Below are 18,990 nucleotides of genomic sequence, written 5' to 3'. Positions count from 1 at the left end.
CGGACAGCACAGAACAGCATACAAATACAAGTACAAGAAAGAAAATTATTTGTGCACATATTAACATTAAAAAGAAATGGGTGATCTCACACCGTAAGATTGAATTGTTTAATAGCAAATACACAAGCTGGCTAATTGGAAACAGCTTGCTATATGATGGACCGTCCACGTCCACAGGACGAGCAATAGGAAGACCAACAAAAACCCTGGATAAGTGTTCAGATTACACTAGAAAGCGAAAACTTGTACATGCAACATGTCATATAGATACGGATCATTTATCGGAGGAACTGTCAATTAAATATACGAACAACAAGGAAAACAAGAGAGCGCATATAACAAAAGCTGTATCTAAGGCAAGCCCGGTGAGACTTGACAGGATAAAGAATAGCATCATCACGCCACCGAATCAGGAGTAGTAAAACTTCAATAGCTGGTGCAACATACTACGAAACGAAATTGAGAGTCTGCCACCAAATCTCACTTAGCTTTGCTGGGAACTTAAGAAGTTCGCCCAGATCAGCTCAACTTTTTCTGATTTGTACCTTTTGTATGCCCTAGATCCATGCATATGGACTTTAAAGGTATTCTTTTCAAATGCCAACTTTTTTTGGTTTGTATTTTTTGAACTTTTGTAGTTCGTTGCGCACTTAGAACTAAACTAATCAACTCGTAATCCATTTACCATTTCAGGGGCTATGTATATCCGATGTATCATCAGTTTTGGACACTGAGCGCCAGCGTGTCGCCACTGACACTGGCCACACTCTCCTGACCCCCAGATGATCCAGAAGCGGCATGCTTCTCCCGAATGCCCAGCCAAGGCAAACGACGCTCCAGCTCCAGGCGGAACTTGGGATGACTGGTGGCATACACCCAGGGATCCAGGCAGGAAACAGACTTGGCGGCCAGGCACGGCAGCATGGAGACGAAGGGCGTTATCAGCTGTTGCTCCCCAAAGCAACCGATCAAGGCCACCACCGAGTACGGAGTCCAGGCCAGGATGAACAGCATATAGATGATTAGGGCTGCCTTGGCAATCCGCAGCTCCACACTCATGTTGTCGTTGGAGGCATTGGCCGACAGCGATTTCACATTCATCTTCTTGGCCTGATTGGCCAACATCTTCTCGTGGGTGCGGACGTGGGTGAAGAGCTTGTAGTAGGAGGTTAGGATCATGGTCATCGGTATGACATACGACCACACAAAGATGGTGCGCACAAACAGTCGATTCTCATCCGTGCTGGACAGATAGTCGAAGGTGCAGCTAGTCAGGAAACCCTCTGAAAGATGGATTCTTGTCAATTCTTAAAGGTACTTACTCTGCCGGCTGTGGCCAAAATCAACTAACCCGGCTGATAGCGGCCCCAGATCTGAAACAGGGGTAGAACCGAAAAGGGCGTGGCCCACAGCCAAGTAAAAATAATCAAGATCACAATTTGTCCGTAACTTAAACGCCCATCAATCGGGTTCGAGATGGTCTTGTAACGGTCGAAGGCAATGAAGGCATTCGTTATTGATGCACCCATGCCAGATATGCCGCCATTCAACGCATAAATATCGCATCCTAGATCCCCGCCAACGATATACCCAACAGCCGCATTGAGAAGATAATGCGGCATATTGCTACACATGAACAGATCAAAGACGGCCAGATTCAGAATCAGCAGATTAGATGGAGTTCGCAGGGACTTGGAGCTGATTAGAGAAACAATTTAGGAAACAATTACATAAGTTAGGAGTGAGACCTTTCTTACGTGGAGAAAATCCAGATGACCAAGCCATTGCCAAATAGATTGGAGAACATGAGGACTATGAAGGCAATGTAAATGCCGGCGTGATAATAGATTGGTGCTTCGCGAAATCCCCGCCAGTGGGCATGCACCATATGCTGATATTCCGCCGGATAGCTATGTCCAATGGGATAGAGTGCGCCGCCGACATCTCCAGAGCTGTCGTTCACAAAGGCCTGCGGCCCACTCGGACCATTGAGGTGCATCCTGGCAGGAAGAAATGAACTTGAGTTCCACAAACCACTGCCCTGGCGCCTCTACTTTGCTCTGGTACGTCCCCACATTCTGGCCTTTGACTGGCCTGTGGAGCCTTCGGTCATGATGTTTTTATAGCAGGGCTAAGGAATTTAATTAAGGCGGATTATTAGGTGAGAATGTCTTGTCCGCGGTGCGTGTGCATACCTTTGGAGGATTATCCTCGCCTTAGCCGCGTCTTAAGACAATTAGAATGCCAACGTCAGGCGAAATTCAAGTTCCAACGCCTTTTGCAGTCGCTCCCGCTCTGACATGTACAAAACGTGTATAAGCGAGACGAACATTTGTACGAAATACGAAATCTGACACTCAGTTGCGGCGTCAACAGGGTGGCAGTTTCGAGCAGCAAGTGGATTTGCTGCGAGCAGCAGAAGTAGCAGCCGACACGACACTCTCGTTGCGGCAGGGCGCATCGCATCGCATTCACAATTAATCTCCATTTCCGCGGGTCTTTTGCCGGCTTCGACCTGTTTCTTTCAGACGCAAAAATGCGCACCGGCGCCCAGCAAAGGCGACAGAGCGCAGGCGCCAGACAGAGACCACTCTATAGCGCACTGCACCATCCGCCACCACTAGCTGTCCCGCTCTCGTTCTGCCGCTCACTGACTCTCGCTCTCTCTCTTGGCCAATGCTTTTGCCTGTTTTCTGGGCCCCTGGTTGGTTCGGCGCTGTTATTTCACAATGACCCACCTTCACGACTGACAGCGACGGCAAAAAAACGCGTCGCTTCGCGTCGCATCTCATCGCCTTTGCCTTCGCGCGATTTCTGATTGTTGTTCCGTTGTTGTTTGGTACTGAACGTAGCTCCGTTGTTACTCTGTTTTATTATATCAACAACAAAAAACAAAAACAGCAACATTTTCATTAGGCGGACAGAAAATATAATATCGTACCATATATGTAACAACAAGAAGAACGTCAGAAACAACAGCCAAACAACAAGAACAACAGCTACATACGTACGGATATACTGCTGGGCTGGCTTTCGCCTTTGTTGCGAAGCGGAATCCATGTTTGTGTTTCATGACGATGGCCTGTGTGAGTGTGTGTGTGTGAATGAGGACTAGAATCATGTGGGTGTATGTCGAATTATTTGTACTCTTACAATTGCGGGCGAATCAGGTATGTATATACATAAGTAACCTATATTTGATAGAGGATGTGTTTAGCATGGTATGCACCTATGATAATCGTTTGATCCTGAAAATCCTTATAGAGTTCGAATTCATACAATAATGTATCGAAAAAAACATTTATACGAGTATATCCGATTTATAAAATTATAAATATTCTGTTAAATGTATCAATGACACATGCTCAATTGTTTGCAGGGCATTTGCCAGAACGAGACCAACCAGACATTACTCGTTCGTTCTCGTTCTGGTTTTTTGCCTTCTGAGCTCGTCTCGCCTTGACCGTATTTTCTCATTGCCAAGTGAAGGACGCACCTTGAAACTCAAGGATTTTCAACGTTTTGCGAAATTTTGCAAACTTTTTCGGCAAAATGTGGGTCATCATGTGCGAATTTTTGCACAACGCTCGGAGCGTTGGTGGAGCTTGCTATACTGGAACGGAAGTGGGGGTTGTGGTGGGGGCCCTCACTGACTGTCGATGAGCTCATATTATTTTCGAGTGGCATTGAGATGAGCGCCGCAGAAACAAGTTCCTCTGTGTTTGTGAGTGTATGTGATATCCACTCGATGCGTGGCGTTGAACTCTCGGCTGTGGTTGGTAGTGTGTTTGGGGGCCACAGCGCATTTTGGGTGCCACAGCTACCAGCTAAACATTTTTGGGCGCCTCATAGCACAGGTTGTGATTTGAGCTTTTTTGGAAGCTAAGGTTAAGGTTATTCGCTAATTGCCACAGTGCAGCAGCAGCAGAACAAGCAGCAGCAGAACAAACAGCAGCGGTACTAACGTTTTGGGTCCCGGTACGATTCGAAGGTTGATTGGTACATTAGCCGTCGCAACGTGTCAACGACTTGCATGTCCGTCCCGTTTCTTAATAGTGCGGTCAGTCAGGCCCCAAAATCCAGTTTCGGGAACAGGCGCGCACAATGCGGCAACAAGTGGACGCCGCCTCGGCATTGGCGTCATCATCGGCAGCGCAAATCAAAAACGCGCACTGCCCTCGGACCCCACCATTCTCCGACAGTGGGGAGCCCGTGCATTTTGTGTTTGGTCAGGGCGTGGTCTGACATCGACTGGCCGTCTGGCCAGTGGATGGGATCCAAAGGGGAACACTCGTCGACTGCGGACTGTGAAGATGGGGTATAGGGCGTTAGCTTCTCTTGGCACTCGGCCAAAACGGCAGGGAATGAAGTAATACAGTGCGTCGCTACGTTCAGGGTTACGTATTTTGTGTTCCTTTATTTTATGCGCAGTTCAAGGCTATCATCCGCCCCCCCCCCCCCCCCCCCCCCCCCCCCCCGTTTATAGGAAATCTTAAATGTTTTCCGGATAAAGCCACCTGTTAAAGTACATTTTACAGCAGTTCGATAATCCTGTCAGACTCTTCGTTTAAATTGTGAGAAGTAAATGACCCAAAGAGAATAAATAGATGGGGTCCATATGTATGCATTCTCATTGGTTAGCTACAAATTGAGACAGATTTAATATTCTATTCATTCATTTTCACACCGTGTCTGGTTTCCGCTCAATTTGCGCCTGTTAAGCACTCCAATGCAGTAGGGCTGCTCAAAATAAAAAAAGCCAGGGCAAACATCAAAAGCTGACCACACGCTGACCATGGCAGAACTCTCGCAGAGGCTCTTGGAGCCCGTGCCAACAAACTGGTTTCCCCACGATTTGGCGCTTCTTCTTCCCCATACCGGTGGTACACACGAGCAGGCAGACGATGGTGGTGGTGAGGCCAATAGTTGGCTCTTTCTGTTTTTTGTTTTATTATTTTTTATCTTTTGGGGCCGTACGCTTCTCTTGTTCGGTGCCTCCACACTGTTTCGCTTCTGCTGCTTGCCTGTTATGATGCATGTGGGAAAACGTTGGACGCCCACAATAATAGATGCTTTTTTTATTTCATTTCTTTGGCTTTGCTGTTAGTTGTCATTGTGGTTAGGTAATAGTTTTGTGGCCCGCAACGAGCGCTGGTTGCTGCGACCCCAGCAGAATTTTGTGCAATAAGCAAAATGACGGGCACAAAACAAAATGTCCGGCCGGAGTGGAGGTGCCCGCAACTTCCGCCGATGGCGCTCTACATGATGATCATTCAGTCTCTCGCGACGCGCCGCGACGCCAAGCCAACGCCATCTTATCGTAAGTAGCAGTTATATGGCTCATAGTCACAATCGAATGAAATGGATGGCATGGCCCTGACGTTGGGGCAATTTTCTGTTGGCCTGTGATGTGAGCAAACAAAATGACTACTCAAAATTGAGCAAAATGTTCGAGCGATTGCAGCGAGTGGGTCGTGCGTAGGTAGGGTGCGGGAGGACGAGGCCGCCCGTTCGTTCTCCATGGGTTTGCATTAGAAATTTTAGTCAAACAAACAATGTTTTCTGTTGCAAAGTACAAAAGCGGGAGAGTGAGAGTGAGAGAGAGCGCGACTTTGTGGGCGTGTAGCATTGAGTTTTTGCCTTTGGCCGCCCCAGAGCTTGATATTCGCCAATCTGATGTGGCCCCATCTGTTGGGCAAACCCTGAACTAGCCATTCGTTTGGATTCAATTGCCCTTTTTTCCCCCATTTGTGTCGGTTGGAGGTGGAGTGCCAGTGCCAGTGCCAGTGCATATCCCCCACGGGATTGTGCTCAAAATTACACTCCTTATAGTAGCAAGAGCTAGAGAGAGTGAGAACACAAGAGTGTGTTCTGTTCAATTAACAGATTTCATTCTAATAACCGTTAGTTTGTGGCTTTAAACTGCTGCAATTTGTCAGGTTTTTGTATGTGAGAATTTCTTTGCTTCGCCAGCCCACGGACTCATACCGTGGGCATACACACACACACCAACGACCAGTCGTCACATGGCAATCCGTTAAAAACCCCTGCCACTGTGACACTATTGCCATCCCGCTCTAGCACACTGCGTGAGCGCACCAACGGCACAGTGTGCATTTGCGCTCTCCATCGACGCTTGAATTTGCTTCGATTGCCGCCTGCTGTACTCTCTGGGCGCCTGGTGAAAAAGAGGGAATTCACTTTTGGCGGGGTCTCGTTTTTCCTGGTTTGTCCAATCGGCCTTTTGTGGGCGCTGCTGTCTGAAATTGCCGCTCCGCCCGTCCAACAAAACACACACACGCTGTCGCACCCTCGCCCTCCGCCAGTCGCCAGTCCAAGCAGTGATGGCAAATTGTTGATAAGCTGATAACAAGGCGTCGACGGGCTTCAGGGGGCGGCTGGCATGGCATGGGATTTTGGTTTGCCTCCCCTCGTCGTGTCCGTCTGACTGGCTGGATTCTCTCTCTTGAAAATATACCGTTCTGTGTGATTGTCTGCTGCTGCTGCTGCTGTCTCTTTTCCATTTTTAGGGGAGGTAGTTAGTAATTTGCGTTAAATGTGCAGCCCAGCAAATTAATTTGCACGGTAGGCGTGGTTGTAGGCCTCCGCCCACATGCCCGTACATAGCAAAAAGGCACGTGCCGTCTATACCGAATCGGAACAAAAGTTATCCAATTCCCACAGACTTTTATACCGGTGGGCATGAAATTCGACAACGGCGACAAAGCGCCACAAAAACGAAACGAAATCGCTCCAAAGCTGGGGAAAAAAATTACCCCACAACACGCGCGGCGGCATGTGCGGACGTGGCCGGGCCCCGTGGTGGTGGCGGACTTTTTCAGACACGTTCGGTTTTCGGTTCGGTTTCCACCAGGCGAACAGAAATAACAGCAGGTCTTCCACCTGGTCATGCAGGCCGGCTGGCATCGGCAGAAACATCAGTCGGACCGAGTACAATGGGCCAGGCGGAATAATTTATCATCAAACTTCTTGGCGAATAAAACGAACTATCATTGTTAGGAAAGGAAGGTTAGCTTTCAATGTAAGTGTATCGATATACAAAGTTACACGAGCTTACGACAGATTGCTCTTAGCGAATTTCTGAATTTTTACTGAAATGCTTATAGCTTCTATATATGCCAACAGATCTTTTTGACTTGTCAGATCAGATCTGCTCCACATAGTAGTCCTCTACTACTGTGTAGTATATGTTAACCAGGTAAGGCAATGTACATTGTTCCCACCCAAAAGTAAATCATCAATATTCTAGATCAGGTGACTTGCTTCCATAGGCCTTTTGGCCTTGCTCTTGTCAATTTCGACCAAGTTTTATAGTCTATCCAAGCTTGGACGTTGGACAAGGGTTGGAAGAACGTTGCCAGAACTTGAGGTATGTATCTATTATGTTGAGATGCAGTCCTTCTTAATGTCTTGAGAGGAATCCTCGTACCGCTAGTAAACCTTCATCCTAAATAACTAGCGACATCCCCGCGCCCATCAGAAAGAACACTCAAATGGTGGCATAATATGGAGACGGCGCTCACTTGTCAGGCCGCAAAAGTTCTCGAGCAGCGGTCCTGGGAATGGTTTGCCGGTGGCATTGTACAGGGCATTGTACATTTGCACAGGGCAGAGAGCAGAATATCTGACTCTGTTTGCTTTGTTTCCAAAACTTTCTTGGACAAAAAATTGTTGTGATTAAGAAATTGTTTTTGTGCCAGAATAATACATACCTTATAAAACCTAAAATAATCTGAAACGAAGAACGACATCCCAAGTTACTTTAATTTGGCCCATCTAAAGAAAACCAAGAAATCGTAAATTTGTTGGTTGGATGTATTGTTACATACATAAGTATGTATCGGCGACCATCTATGGTTAACAAGTTTAAAGACCTCGTTCTGCACTAGGTACAATCGTATCTTCCTGTCCCAATTTGTCTTCGCTTGTGTGAGCAAGTATGTGTTTGTGGTAGCTATTGTTTCTATATCTAAATGTCTTTGAGCAATGGGTACACTTGTAAGGATGCTCCCCTGTGTGAGATCGCATGTGTACCTGGAGATTCGACTTTCCTTTGAATGACTTCGAGCAATGAGCGCAGGGGTAGGGTCGTTCACCTGTGTGACTACGGGTGTGTATAAGATATTTAGATTTATCGCTGAAAGATTGTATGCAGTAAGAACACTTATGCGGTCTTTCCTCCGGAGTACAGATGTGTTCCTGGAGATGAGGTAATTCCTGATATGACTGCCTGCAGTAGGTACACTTATATGGTCGCTCCTCTGTGTGACATTGGATGTGTTGTTTAAGTTCGTATTGGTATTTAAATGACATCGAGCAGTGGGAACATTTAAAGCGTCGTTCACCAGTGTGCGTACGAACATGTTCTTGAAGATGGCCTTTCTGTTTAAATGACTTCGAGCAGTGATCACATTGGAATGGGCGATCACCTGTGTGCGTACGGGTGTGTGCTTGAAGATTGCATTTTTGTGTAAAAGACATTGGGCAGTATGAACAGTGGTAACGGCGATCAACTGTATGCGTATGGGTGTGTGCTTTGAGATCGGATTGTAGCTTAAATGACTTCGAGCAGTGTGACTTCTTGTGTGTTCGAAGATAGCATTTTAGTCGAAAGGGTTTTGAGCAGTCGGAGCATTTGTAGGTTCGTTCTTCAGTGTGTAATTGTTTGTGTCTATTTAGATTCGATTTGTGCGTATAGCTCTTTGGGCAAAGACTACATTTGAACTGATGATCGACATCCTTTGCATTTTCAAATTGGTTGGATTGCTCATTTCCACTATCTGACGGCTCCCAAGCCGCATCGTCTTCCAGATTATCACAGATGGCTTCTCCTCCAGCCTCCTCCAACACTGGAAAATAGAGCTTATGGCTCTGCTCGCAGGTCTTCTTAAGGCTGAATGCACCCACTGCATCCTCAAGGCAGGGTGGACATATGTTTTCAGGTAGTAAGTCCCCTCGCCAAACCACGTACCCGGTGCACTCCGCTATCATGTCAGCAATGCAAGTGTCCCAATTCTGTGCCTCATCAAAAATGTTTTTGAATGGTCCGGAGACTGGCGGTGCCATGCAGACTCTGCATACTTCCGCCATTTTTCTGCAAGTAAATGAATGTTAAATGATTGGAAGACTTAAATTCCGCACTTACATGTGGTGGTGCAATAAATAAACAACCGACGAACCAATTTGCAAAATTGTAAAAATTGCACGAATTTTGTGTTGACCACAAAACATAAGAATTTGAGCTGTTAGACGCGAAATATAGCTCAAAAAATGTTGTGGGAAAAACAAACAAAATGTGCTGTTGGACGCAGTAGGTATCGGTGGGAATGTGCTATCGAACTCCACTTTTTAAGTTGCAATGTTTTGTTTAAACATAATAATCATGCAAATTTGGAATTGCAAGAAGTCTGCAATGGACCGAGGACCCATGGGCGGAACGATCTAGGATCATGCACAAGAACAACACCTGGACCCAGTGCGAAAGGTAGGAGCATGTAACACACTTTGTTGGCCACATGGACGTGATATTGTAAGTAGATAGATTCCTGCGCGTCTATTATCGTATCAAGAAGGCGCTTGAATTGCAGCGAATGATTGTGAAGAACAGAAGCAGTACATGCTAGAACCAGACACCTGCTTTTTTGGTACAGAAATTCGGAATGACTATTCTATTTCATAGTTTTGCTTTATTATCTTTATTTTACAGACAAAAAAAAGTATTAAGTTAATACTCTCTAAAACCCTTTTTCGAAGAAGATCTGAGATTCTCTAGTAGTTCTGGAATAGGTAGATATTCCATATACATATATATACTTTTATATTTGGAAAGCTAGCGATAATTTTACGAGTGACTGCAGGCGTGATTTTTAAGAGATGTTTTATGTTTGAATGCCTTCGAGCAGTCAGTACACAAATATGGTCGCTCCCCCGTGTGAGTACGGAGGTGTCTGCTAATATACCATTTATATTTAAATGACTTCGAGCAGAGGGAACATTGGTAGGGACGATCAACTGTGTGCGTACGAGTGTGTATGTTTAGATCGGATTTTAGCTTAAATGATCTCGAACAGTGAGAACATTGAAAGGGTCGCTCACCGGTATGCATACGGATGTGATTGTGGAGAGTTCCGGAGTGAGAGAAAGATTTCGAGCAGTGCATACACTTATACGGTCGCTCCCCAGTGTGAGTACGGCTGTGATCAATGAGCTGGGCTTTTTGTTGAAAGGATTTTGAACAGAGGGAGCATTTGAAGGGTCGTTCCCCTGTGTGCGTACGGATATGAATTTGTAGTAGTTTAGGGTACAAAAAGGACTTCGAGCAGTGAGTACACTGATATGGTCGCACTCTCGTGTGAGTGGGGATGTGAATCTCCAGAGACGCTTGCTCTCGAAATGACTTCGAGCAGTGAGAACATTTATATGGTCGATCACCTTTGTGACTTTGTGTGTGATTTTTAAGTGATATCTTATGTTTAAATGCCTTTGAACAGTGAGTACACTTGTACGGTCGCTCCCCAGTGTGATAACGGAGGTGTACTTTGAGTTTATCTTTTTGCTTAAATGATTTCGAGCAGTAGGAACATTGATAACCTGTGTGCGTATGGGTGTGTGCTTGAAGATGGGACTTTAGTTTGAATGACTTTGAACAGTCTGAGCATTTGTAGGGTCGTTCTTCAGTGTGTAATTTTTTGTGTCTATTTAGATTCGATTTGTGCGTATAGCTCTTTGGGCAAAGACTACATTTGAACTGATGATCGGCATTCTGATCATCTTGAACCTTTGAATCGGTTTCAAATTGGTTCAATTTCTCAGTTTCCCCATCTGACGGTTCCCAATCCACATCGTCTTCCAGATTATCACAGCGATCTTCTCCTACAACTGGCTCCATCACTGGAAAATATAGTCGATGGCTCTGCTCGCAGGATTTCTTAAGATTGAATGCACTCACTGCATCCTCAAGGCAAGGCGGGCATATTTTTTCTGGCAGTGAATCCCCTCGCCAAACCACGTACCCGGTACACTGGGATATCATGTCAGCAATGCAAGGGTCCCATTTCTGTGCTTCATCAAAAATGTTTAATGATGCTCCAGTCGTTCCCATGCAAACTCTGCATATTTCCTCCATTGTCCTGCAAGTAAATAATTCTTAATAAACGGAATGCACTCTGCTGATATGATGGTGTAGCTTTACTAAATTGAAAATATTAATGATTAATGTGAATTGTTTTGTTTTGAGAAAATGAAAATGAGAAAACACACGGAATGGGCTGTTAAGCGCAAACCACATATAATGGAATGTGCTATCGGATATAATAATATGGGTATTTCTGTAATTGGTTTTCACTTTGGACTAATTTTTTAAATCAATTTTGTTTCCATTTCCACTTTTCCATTGACAATTTTCTCTTGGTTCTGCTTCTCTTATTCTTGTATTCCCTCCAGCTCTATTTGGCGAGACGCTTTCTGGACACAAACTTCTATGCCGTGATCCCCTCCTCTGACCCCGCCAGGTAAAGTTATTAAGTTATTATTTATTCATTTACTTTATTTAAATCTTTCTTTCATTTTAGCAGGTCGCACCCTCGGGTGGCTAGGAATACCTCTTGAGTGCCCGCGAATACCGATATTACCAGGGGCATCACCTTTTTGGTCTTCCGGTTCATATAAGCAAGGTTGCGCCCGATTATGTCTGTCCAATCCAGGCGCCTGACCAGCTGACATCGCGAACTCCCAGCCGGCTCCCGGGCACGGGGCCACGATGCCGTGTGCCTCTCGAGCCATGATTCTTGTGGCTTTTTGTCCGACATTTTAGTCCGGCCACTGCCATGGCCATCTTCCTTGCGTCCCCCGTTGTTTCCTCCTCCACTGGTGATTCCGCCGTAGTTCCTCGTCCTCTGTGACAGCCACTGGCTTGCCTGTCCTGATGCCGCTGCAACGTTAGTGATGATCAGTGAGCTGCTGTGATCGACGGCGGAGTTGTTGGTTCACGCCAACGGGAAATAATGTCAGCAACCCCCCATTCATAAGCTGCCGAATGAAACGCTGGGCTTCAGCATCGAGACGCGTAAGTAAATCAGTATAATCAAGACGGACCATGGCACGCCCAGATTGGGCTACAAATCAGGATAGGGTTTTTGGAGTCCTTAGCGAAGTATCAAGGATATTTTTCCAAATACACGAACCTATGGAACGGCCAGATCGGCCCACAAATAACGAAGAAAACAGGAAAAATATGACTGCAGAAAATATCCTGGATCTTTGGCCCATGGTAAGGACTTCACCAAATCAAATATTTTCTTAAGATCACAGGAAGCTGTTGCACGCCTAGATCGGACCATAAATAGCGAAGAAATCAAAATATGTATGAATCATGAAAATCGAGATTTTGATGCCGTTCGACAGTCTGGATCGTCACGATCCTGGGAGAGTTGGTCCTTTACCGATCGGCCCCTAAATAGCCGAGATATAGCATTTTGAAGATTTAGATTTTGCATTTCATTAGAGTACTGGTTTTTTCTGCACGCTATATCTCTGCCATACGGCAGCTGATCGGAGTGCGGTATGTATTCTTGCGATCGGGAGAGTCCTCCCAATCGACTGCCATCGGAAAAAGGGACATCCATTTTTTCACGATTTTCGCCAAAAATCATGATGGTTAATCCTCACGATCCTGGGAGAGTTGGTCCGTCAACAATCTGGCCCTATTTATCCGGGATATAGCCTTCCGAAGATTTCCATATCATTAAAATACTGTTACTTTATTGAACTCTATCTTTCTTTTTAGCAGGTCGCACCCTCGGGTGGCTAGGAATACCTCTTGCGTGCCCGCGGTCACCGATTCGCTTGTTTACCAGGGGCATCACCCTTTTGGTCTTCCGGTTTATATGAGCGAGTGTGCGATGATTCCAGTCGCGCGCGGCTGGGGCCTTTTGTCCGACATTTTGGTCCGGCCACTACCATGGCCCTCTTCCCTGCATGCCACGCTGTTTTCTTCGTCTTTTCAGTTCGCTCGCTGTCGGTAACTCCTCGTCCTCTGTGGCAGCCACTGACTGGCCTATCCTGATGACGCTGCTGTGTAGCTGGCCCTGCTAGTGGCGCCCGTCCGCTGCAGCAGTGACCAGTGATCGACGGCGGAGTTGTTGGTTCACGCCAACGGGAAATAATTTCAGCAACCCCGCCTTCATAAGCTGCCGAATCAAACGCTGGGCTTCAGCTTCACGACACGTAAGCGAATCAGTATATAATTGTGGATATAATTTTAATTCTATCTTCCTTCACAGAGGACTTACTTATGTACCCTACGCTTTGCCACAAACCATGTCGTATCTGATTTGACCCAGCCAGACGGTCCTATCCAAGCATGAGCGAGGCGTTTTCGAGTCAGACCGAGTATCCCATTGCAAGATTCATACCTAACAAGCCATCGTCATCCTTCAACATGGTGATCGACAAGAAGGACTTTGACTATGGCCACCAAGGGAGGAGCTACGCGGGACGCTAGATACACGCATCCATTCATTTAGATAGTACTTAAAAAATGTTTTCCACTTTATTTATTTATACTAAGCTAAGTTTTGATGAATAAAACTATTGAAAAATCATCCTTGCTGTATCCTTAATCGGGGAAACTATCCCGATTACAAAAAGGCGCGGCACGCCGAAATCGGTTCACAAATAGCGGAGAAAACTAAATATTTGTAATTGGGGAAAATGTCCTTGATCCTTGATAAGGACTAGCAAATCAGGGACAATTTTCCGATCACAGGGAGCCATCGCACGCTCAGATCGGTCCACAAATAGCCGAAAAAACTAAATATGTGTGGCCCGGGGTTTTTGGAGTCCTTATCAAAGGATCAAGTACATATATCTGATCAGGGGAAGCATGGCAAGCCCCGATCGGGCCACAAATAAAGGAGAAAACGAGATATATAGGTCTGGGGACAATATCCTTGATCCTTGGTCCGTGATAAGGACTGCATTAGATCAAGGATGCTATTCCGAACACAGAAAGATGACGCATGTCCCGATCGGGCCACAAAAAGCCGGGAAAACTAAATATGTATGGTTGGGGCGGTTGATGTCCTTACCGAAGGATCAAGGAACAAGATCTGAGCACGTGGGTCCTTGGCACGTCCCGATCGGACCTAAAATAATGGCAAAAACAATATATATACGTCTGGAGTAAATATCCTTTATCCATGGTCCTTGACAAGGACTCCATCAAATCAGGGACATTTTTCCGATCACAGGATGTCGTCGCACGTCCCGATCGGGCCTCAAATAACGGAGAAAACAAATCTAGGCTGTAATTTGTTATTTTTGAAAATGTAGTTCAAGAAATCACCGATAGGGGCGCCACCGTACAAAAAATAACTCGCCTCAAATGGCTGGGATACCAGGCAAACAAAAATCAGCAGAAGGTCGATGATTTTTTTTAAATTTCGAGCCCCCTAAGGTATGCTGCGAAAATTTTTTGCAGTTCCTACAGTTGCTTGCTGCTGATTTCTGTTCGCCTGGTATCCCAGCCATTTGACGCGAGTTATTTTTTGTACGGTGGCGCCCCTATCGGTGATTTCGTGAACTACATTTTCAAAAATAACAAATTACAGCCTAGATTTGTTTTCTCCGTTATTTGAGGCCCGATCGGGACGTGCGACGACATCCTGTGATCGGAAAAATGTCCCTGATTTGATGGAGTCCTTGTCAAGGACCATGGATAAAGGATATTTACTCCAGACGTATATATATTGTTTTTGCCATTATTTTAGGTCCGATCGGGTCGTGCCAAGGACCCACGTGCTCAGATCTTGTTCCTTGATCCTTCGGTAAGGACATCAACCGCCCCAACCATACATATTTAGTTTTCCCGGCTTTTTGTGGCCCGATCGGGACATGCGTCATCTTTCTGTGTTCGGAATAGCATCCTTGATCTAATGAAGTCCTTATCACGGACCAAGGATCAAGGATATTGTCCCCAGACCTATATATCTCGTTTTCTCCTTTATTTGTGGCCCGATCGGGGCTTGCCATGCTTCCCCTGATCAGATATATGTACTTGATCCTTTGATAAGGACTCCAAAAACCCCGGGCCACACATATTTAGTTTTTTCGGCTATTTGTGGACCGATCTGAGCGTGCGATGGCTCCCTGTGATCGGAAAATTGTCCCTGATTTGCTAGTCCTTATCAAGGATCAAGGACATTTTCCCCAATTACAAATATTTAGTTTTCTCCGCTATTTGTGAACCGATTTCGGCGTGCCGCGCCTTTTTGTAATCGGGATAGTTTCCCCGATTAAGGATACAGCAAGGATGATTTTTCAATAGTTTTATTCATCAAAACTTAGCTTAGTATAAATAAATAAAGTGGAAAACATTTTTTAAGTACTATCTAAATGAATGGATGCGTGTATCTAGCGTCCCGCGTAGCTCCTCCCTTGGTGGCCATAGTCAAAGTCCTTCTTGTCGATCACCATGTTGAAGGATGACGATGGCTTGTTAGGTATGAATCTTGCAATGGGATACTCGGTCTGACTCGAAAACGCCTCGCTCATGCTTGGATAGGACCGTCTGGCTGGGTCAAATCAGATACGACATGGTTTGTGGCAAAGCGTAGGGTACATAAGTAAGTCCTCTGTGAAGGAAGATAGAATTAAAATTATATCCACAATTATATACTGATTCGCTTACGTGTCGTGAAGCTGAAGCCCAGCGTTTGATTCGGCAGCTTATGAAGGCGGGGTTGCTGAAATTATTTCCCGTTGGCGTGAACCAACAACTCCGCCGTCGATCACTGGTCACTGCTGCAGCGGACGGGCGCCACTAGCAGGGCCAGCTACACAGCAGCGTCATCAGGATAGGCCAGTCAGTGGCTGCCACAGAGGACGAGGAGTTACCGACAGCGAGCGAACTGAAAAGACGAAGAAAACAGCGTGGCATGCAGGGAAGAGGGCCATGGTAGTGGCCGGACCAAAATGTCGGACAAAAGGCCCCAGCCGCGCGCGACTGGAATCATCGCACACTCGCTCATATAAACCGGAAGACCAAAAGGGTGATGCCCCTGGTAAACAAGCGAATCGGTGACCGCGGGCACGCAAGAGGTATTCCTAGCCACCCGAGGGTGCGACCTGCTAAAAAGAAAGATAGAGTTCAATAAAGTAACAGTATTTTAATGATATGGAAATCTTCGGAAGGCTATATCCCGGATAAATAGGGCCAGATTGTTGACGGACCAACTCTCCCAGGATCGTGAGGATTAACCATCATGATTTTTGGCGAAAATCGTGAAAAAATGGATGTCCCTTTTTCCGATGGCAGTCGATTGGGAGGACTCTCCCGATCGCAAGAATACATACCGCACTCCGATCAGCTGCCGTATGGCAGAGATATAGCGTGCAGAAAAAACCAGTACTCTAATGAAATGCAAAATCTAAATCTTCAAAATGCTATATCTCGGCTATTTAGGGGCCGATCGGTAAAGGACCAACTCTCCCAGGATCGTGACGATCCAGACTGTCGAACGGCATCAAAATCTCGATTTTCATGATTCATACATATTTTGATTTCTTCGCTATTTATGGTCCGATCTAGGCGTGCAACAGCTTCCTGTGATCTTAAGAAAATATTTGATTTGGTGAAGTCCTTACCATGGGCCAAAGATCCAGGATATTTTCTGCAGTCATATTTTTCCTGTTTTCTTCGTTATTTGTGGGCCGATCTGGCCGTTCCATAGGTTCGTGTATTTGGAAAAATATCCTTGATACTTCGCTAAGGACTCCAAAAACCCTATCCTGATTTGTAGCCCAATCTGGGCGTGCCATGGTCCGTCTTGATTATACTGATTTACTTACGCGTCTCGATGCTGAAGCCCAGCGTTTCATTCGGCAGCTTATGAATGGGGGGTTGCTGACATTATTTCCCGTTGGCGTGAACCAACAACTCCGCCGTCGATCACTGCAGCTCACTGATCATCACTAACGTTGCAGCGGCATCAGGACAGGCAAGCCAGTGGCTGTCACAGAGGACGAGGAACTACGGCGGAATCACCAGTGGAGGAGAAAACAGCGGGGGACGCAAGGAAGATGGCTATGGCAGTGGCCGGACTAAAATTTCGGACAAAAAGCCACAAGAATCATGGCTCAAGAGGCACACGGCATCGTGGCCCCGTGCCCGGGAGCCGGCTGGGAGTTCGCGATGTCAGCTGGTCAGGCGCCTGGATTGGACAGACATAATCGGGCGCAACCTTGCTTATATGAACCGGAAGACCAAAAAGGTGATGCCCCTGGTCATATCGGTATCCGCGGGCACTCAAGAGGTATTCCTAGCCACCCGAGGGTGCGACCTGCTAAAATGAAAGAAAGAGTTAAATAAAGTAAATGAATAAATAATAACTTAATAACTTTACCTGGCGGGGTCAGAGGAGGGGATCACGGCATAGCAGTTTGTCTCCAGAAAGCGTCTCGCCAAGTAGAGCTGGAGGGAATACAAGAATAAGAGAAGCAGAACCAAGGAAGAATATTCAATGGAAAATATGAATATGGGGTAAACAAGGAAAACTTACCCGGTCCAAGCCGATGAGGTAAAGCATCGTGCAGGAGGGAAGACGATTTCGGTAATGTATGCACCTGCGAGGCAGGTTCGTCGTACGTCGTAAAATGTGTACCTTAAACACACCTAGCACCTTGAATACCCTAATGGACAATTATTCCACTGAGTTAACTTTGATACACTCATCTATTATGTTTAACGGTCGACTAACATATCATTGGACGTCATCGGCGTACCTGTCCACATTCTAGATGATTCTTCCTGATTCTTTCTTGATGATATAGATTTATTAAAAACATTAAATATGCACATGGTTATTATTTATCAGAGTGAATCTTAGCTTTCGTTCGCTCGCTACAAAATGCTCAGTGAAAAACAGTTATAGATTTGATCGGGGCTTTTGCGCGGGCAAATGATTCATTCGAGGGTGAGCACGTATTATGTGACCGTTGAGATGTCCTTTACGTTTAAATGGCTTGGTGCAGTTAGAGCATTGGTAGGGTTGTTCACCCGTATGCATACGGATGTGACTTCGGAGGGTTTATGATTGAGAAAAAGACTTCGAGCAAAAGGTACATGTATACATTCGATCCTCTGTGTGAATACGTACATATGTATGTGCTCGATGAGAAGGGATTTTTGAATAAATGACTTGGAGCACTAAGAACACTGATATGGTCGATGGGAATTAATTTCAAATGAGCATTGATTCGTATAGCTCTTGGGACAGGGACTACATTTGAGCTGATGATCGATAAATTAAGCCCGTAAAGTAGGAAATTGATTAATTAATCGGATAAAATTATGTGGGCAGGGCAAAATGTTTTATCTAGCCAGTAATATTCCACGGAATATAAAAATCAAGCAATATAGAAGTTTAATTCGTCAGTATATTTACGGTATATATTTTGGTATATTTCTGAGGGTCTGATCGTATACTTCATCGAATTTTCTTGTGTTCTTGCCACCACGTCTAGCTCACACACCTCGCAATTTTTATACTTTTAATAGTTTTTTCTAGTATTTTCCAGTATATTTTAAGACGCGTATGGACTCACCCTCTTGTGCAATGCACCAATGTAGAAGCCGTGTAGAAATGCAACATAGAGCCATGTTCCAGGCCACATTAAATGCACATTAAATCGTGATCAGCATCGAATTCCTGATCGTTTGCCGTCAAAATCTCAATTTTTTCAAAAATGTCGGTAAAAAAGGCATGTCAAAAAATGGATAACGGAGGTTTTTCACACTGGCGCTTCCATGGGGCTTATATGAAAAAAAACGGGCAAAAATTTTTGAAACGTACTCATTTCCCCTTCAGGTGTCGCCTTTGGTAATTACATGAAAATGTAGTTAATATGTAGCGAATGTGTAGTTACCGTGTAATTAAATTAGTTTATTGGAAATTGTTGTTGAGCGGTTTT

At 45.5% G+C, this 18,990-nt stretch overlaps 3 protein-coding genes and 1 long non-coding RNA gene across 9 annotated transcripts; all 4 read right to left on the bottom strand.

Moving 5' to 3' along the window:
- Window positions 1-259: 259 nt before the first annotated feature.
- LOC108164063 (opsin Rh5) lies at window positions 260-2,090 on the bottom strand. Its single transcript, XM_033393350.1, has 4 exons — window positions 2,055-2,090; window positions 1,758-2,000; window positions 1,352-1,698; window positions 260-1,283 (listed from the first exon to the last, which is right to left on the bottom strand). The coding sequence occupies exons 1-4, from the start codon at window positions 2,075-2,077 to the stop codon at window positions 718-720; spliced, it is 1,179 nt and encodes a 392-aa protein (XP_033249241.1). The 5' UTR covers window positions 2,078-2,090; the 3' UTR covers window positions 260-717.
- A 5,728-nt stretch (window positions 2,091-7,818) lies between these two features.
- Window positions 7,819-9,277, bottom strand: LOC117188852 (zinc finger protein OZF-like). Its single transcript, XM_033393349.1, has 2 exons — window positions 9,167-9,277; window positions 7,819-9,115 (listed from the first exon to the last, which is right to left on the bottom strand). Exons 1-2 carry the CDS (start codon window positions 9,250-9,252, stop codon window positions 7,888-7,890), a joined length of 1,314 nt encoding a protein of 437 aa, XP_033249240.1. The 5' UTR covers window positions 9,253-9,277; the 3' UTR covers window positions 7,819-7,887.
- Window positions 9,278-9,685: 408 nt separating this feature from the next.
- LOC108163629 (gastrula zinc finger protein XlCGF52.1-like) lies at window positions 9,686-11,322 on the bottom strand. Of its 2 annotated transcripts, none has more exons than XM_017299035.1 (2): window positions 10,970-11,061; window positions 9,686-10,911 (listed from the first exon to the last, which is right to left on the bottom strand). In XM_017299035.1, coding segments are annotated over exons 1-2 (1,050 nt in total). In that variant the 5' UTR covers window positions 10,971-11,061; the 3' UTR covers window positions 9,686-9,862. The 2 variants fall into 2 exon arrangements, with proteins under 2 accessions (XP_017154524.1, XP_017154523.1); XM_017299034.2 differs by adding an exon at window positions 11,213-11,322 and having other exon boundaries at window positions 9,688-11,150.
- A 4,010-nt stretch (window positions 11,323-15,332) lies between these two features.
- On the bottom strand, window positions 15,333-17,487 carry LOC108164153. 5 transcript variants are annotated; one of them, XR_001775791.2, is made up of 4 exons: window positions 17,424-17,486; window positions 16,666-17,363; window positions 15,710-16,149; window positions 15,333-15,653 (listed from the first exon to the last, which is right to left on the bottom strand). It is a non-coding gene; the product is annotated as an uncharacterized LOC108164153 (long non-coding RNA). The 5 variants fall into 5 exon arrangements; XR_004473112.1 differs by having other exon boundaries at window positions 16,870-17,363; XR_004473113.1 differs by having other exon boundaries at window positions 15,710-16,146; window positions 16,870-17,363.
- Window positions 17,488-18,990: the final 1,503 nt, after the last annotated feature.

Source organism: Drosophila miranda, chromosome 4 (genome assembly GCF_003369915.1).
Source record: "Drosophila miranda strain MSH22 chromosome 4, D.miranda_PacBio2.1, whole genome shotgun sequence".
In the NCBI taxonomy this organism is placed as follows: Eukaryota; Metazoa; Arthropoda; class Insecta; order Diptera; family Drosophilidae; genus Drosophila; species Drosophila miranda.
The sequence above is the reverse complement of the archived record's forward strand: the minus strand, read 5'-3'. Positions and strand labels throughout refer to the sequence as shown.

Bases quoted from the DNA above. Each gene is read 5' to 3' on its own strand.
- LOC108164063 (XM_033393350.1), bottom strand. From the start codon at position 2,077: ATGTGGGGACGTACCAGAGCAAA. The intron at 2,001-2,054 runs GTAGAGGCGCCA...TCTTCCTGCCAG, and splicing joins TGGGGACGTACCAGAGCAAA to GATGCACCTCAATGGTCCGA. The intron at 1,699-1,757 runs GTAAGAAAGGTC...TTCTCTAATCAG, and splicing joins GTCATCTGGATTTTCTCCAC to CTCCAAGTCCCTGCGAACTC.
- LOC117188852 (XM_033393349.1), bottom strand. From the start codon at position 9,252: ATGTTTTGTGGTCAACACAAAATTCGTGCAATTTTTACAATTTTGCAA. The intron at 9,116-9,166 runs GTAAGTGCGGAA...ATTTACTTGCAG, and splicing joins TATTTATTGCACCACCACAT to AAAAATGGCGGAAGTATGCA.
- LOC108163629 (XM_017299034.2), bottom strand. From the start codon at position 11,146: ATGGAGGAAATATGCAGAGTTTGCATGGGAACGACTGGAGCATCATTA.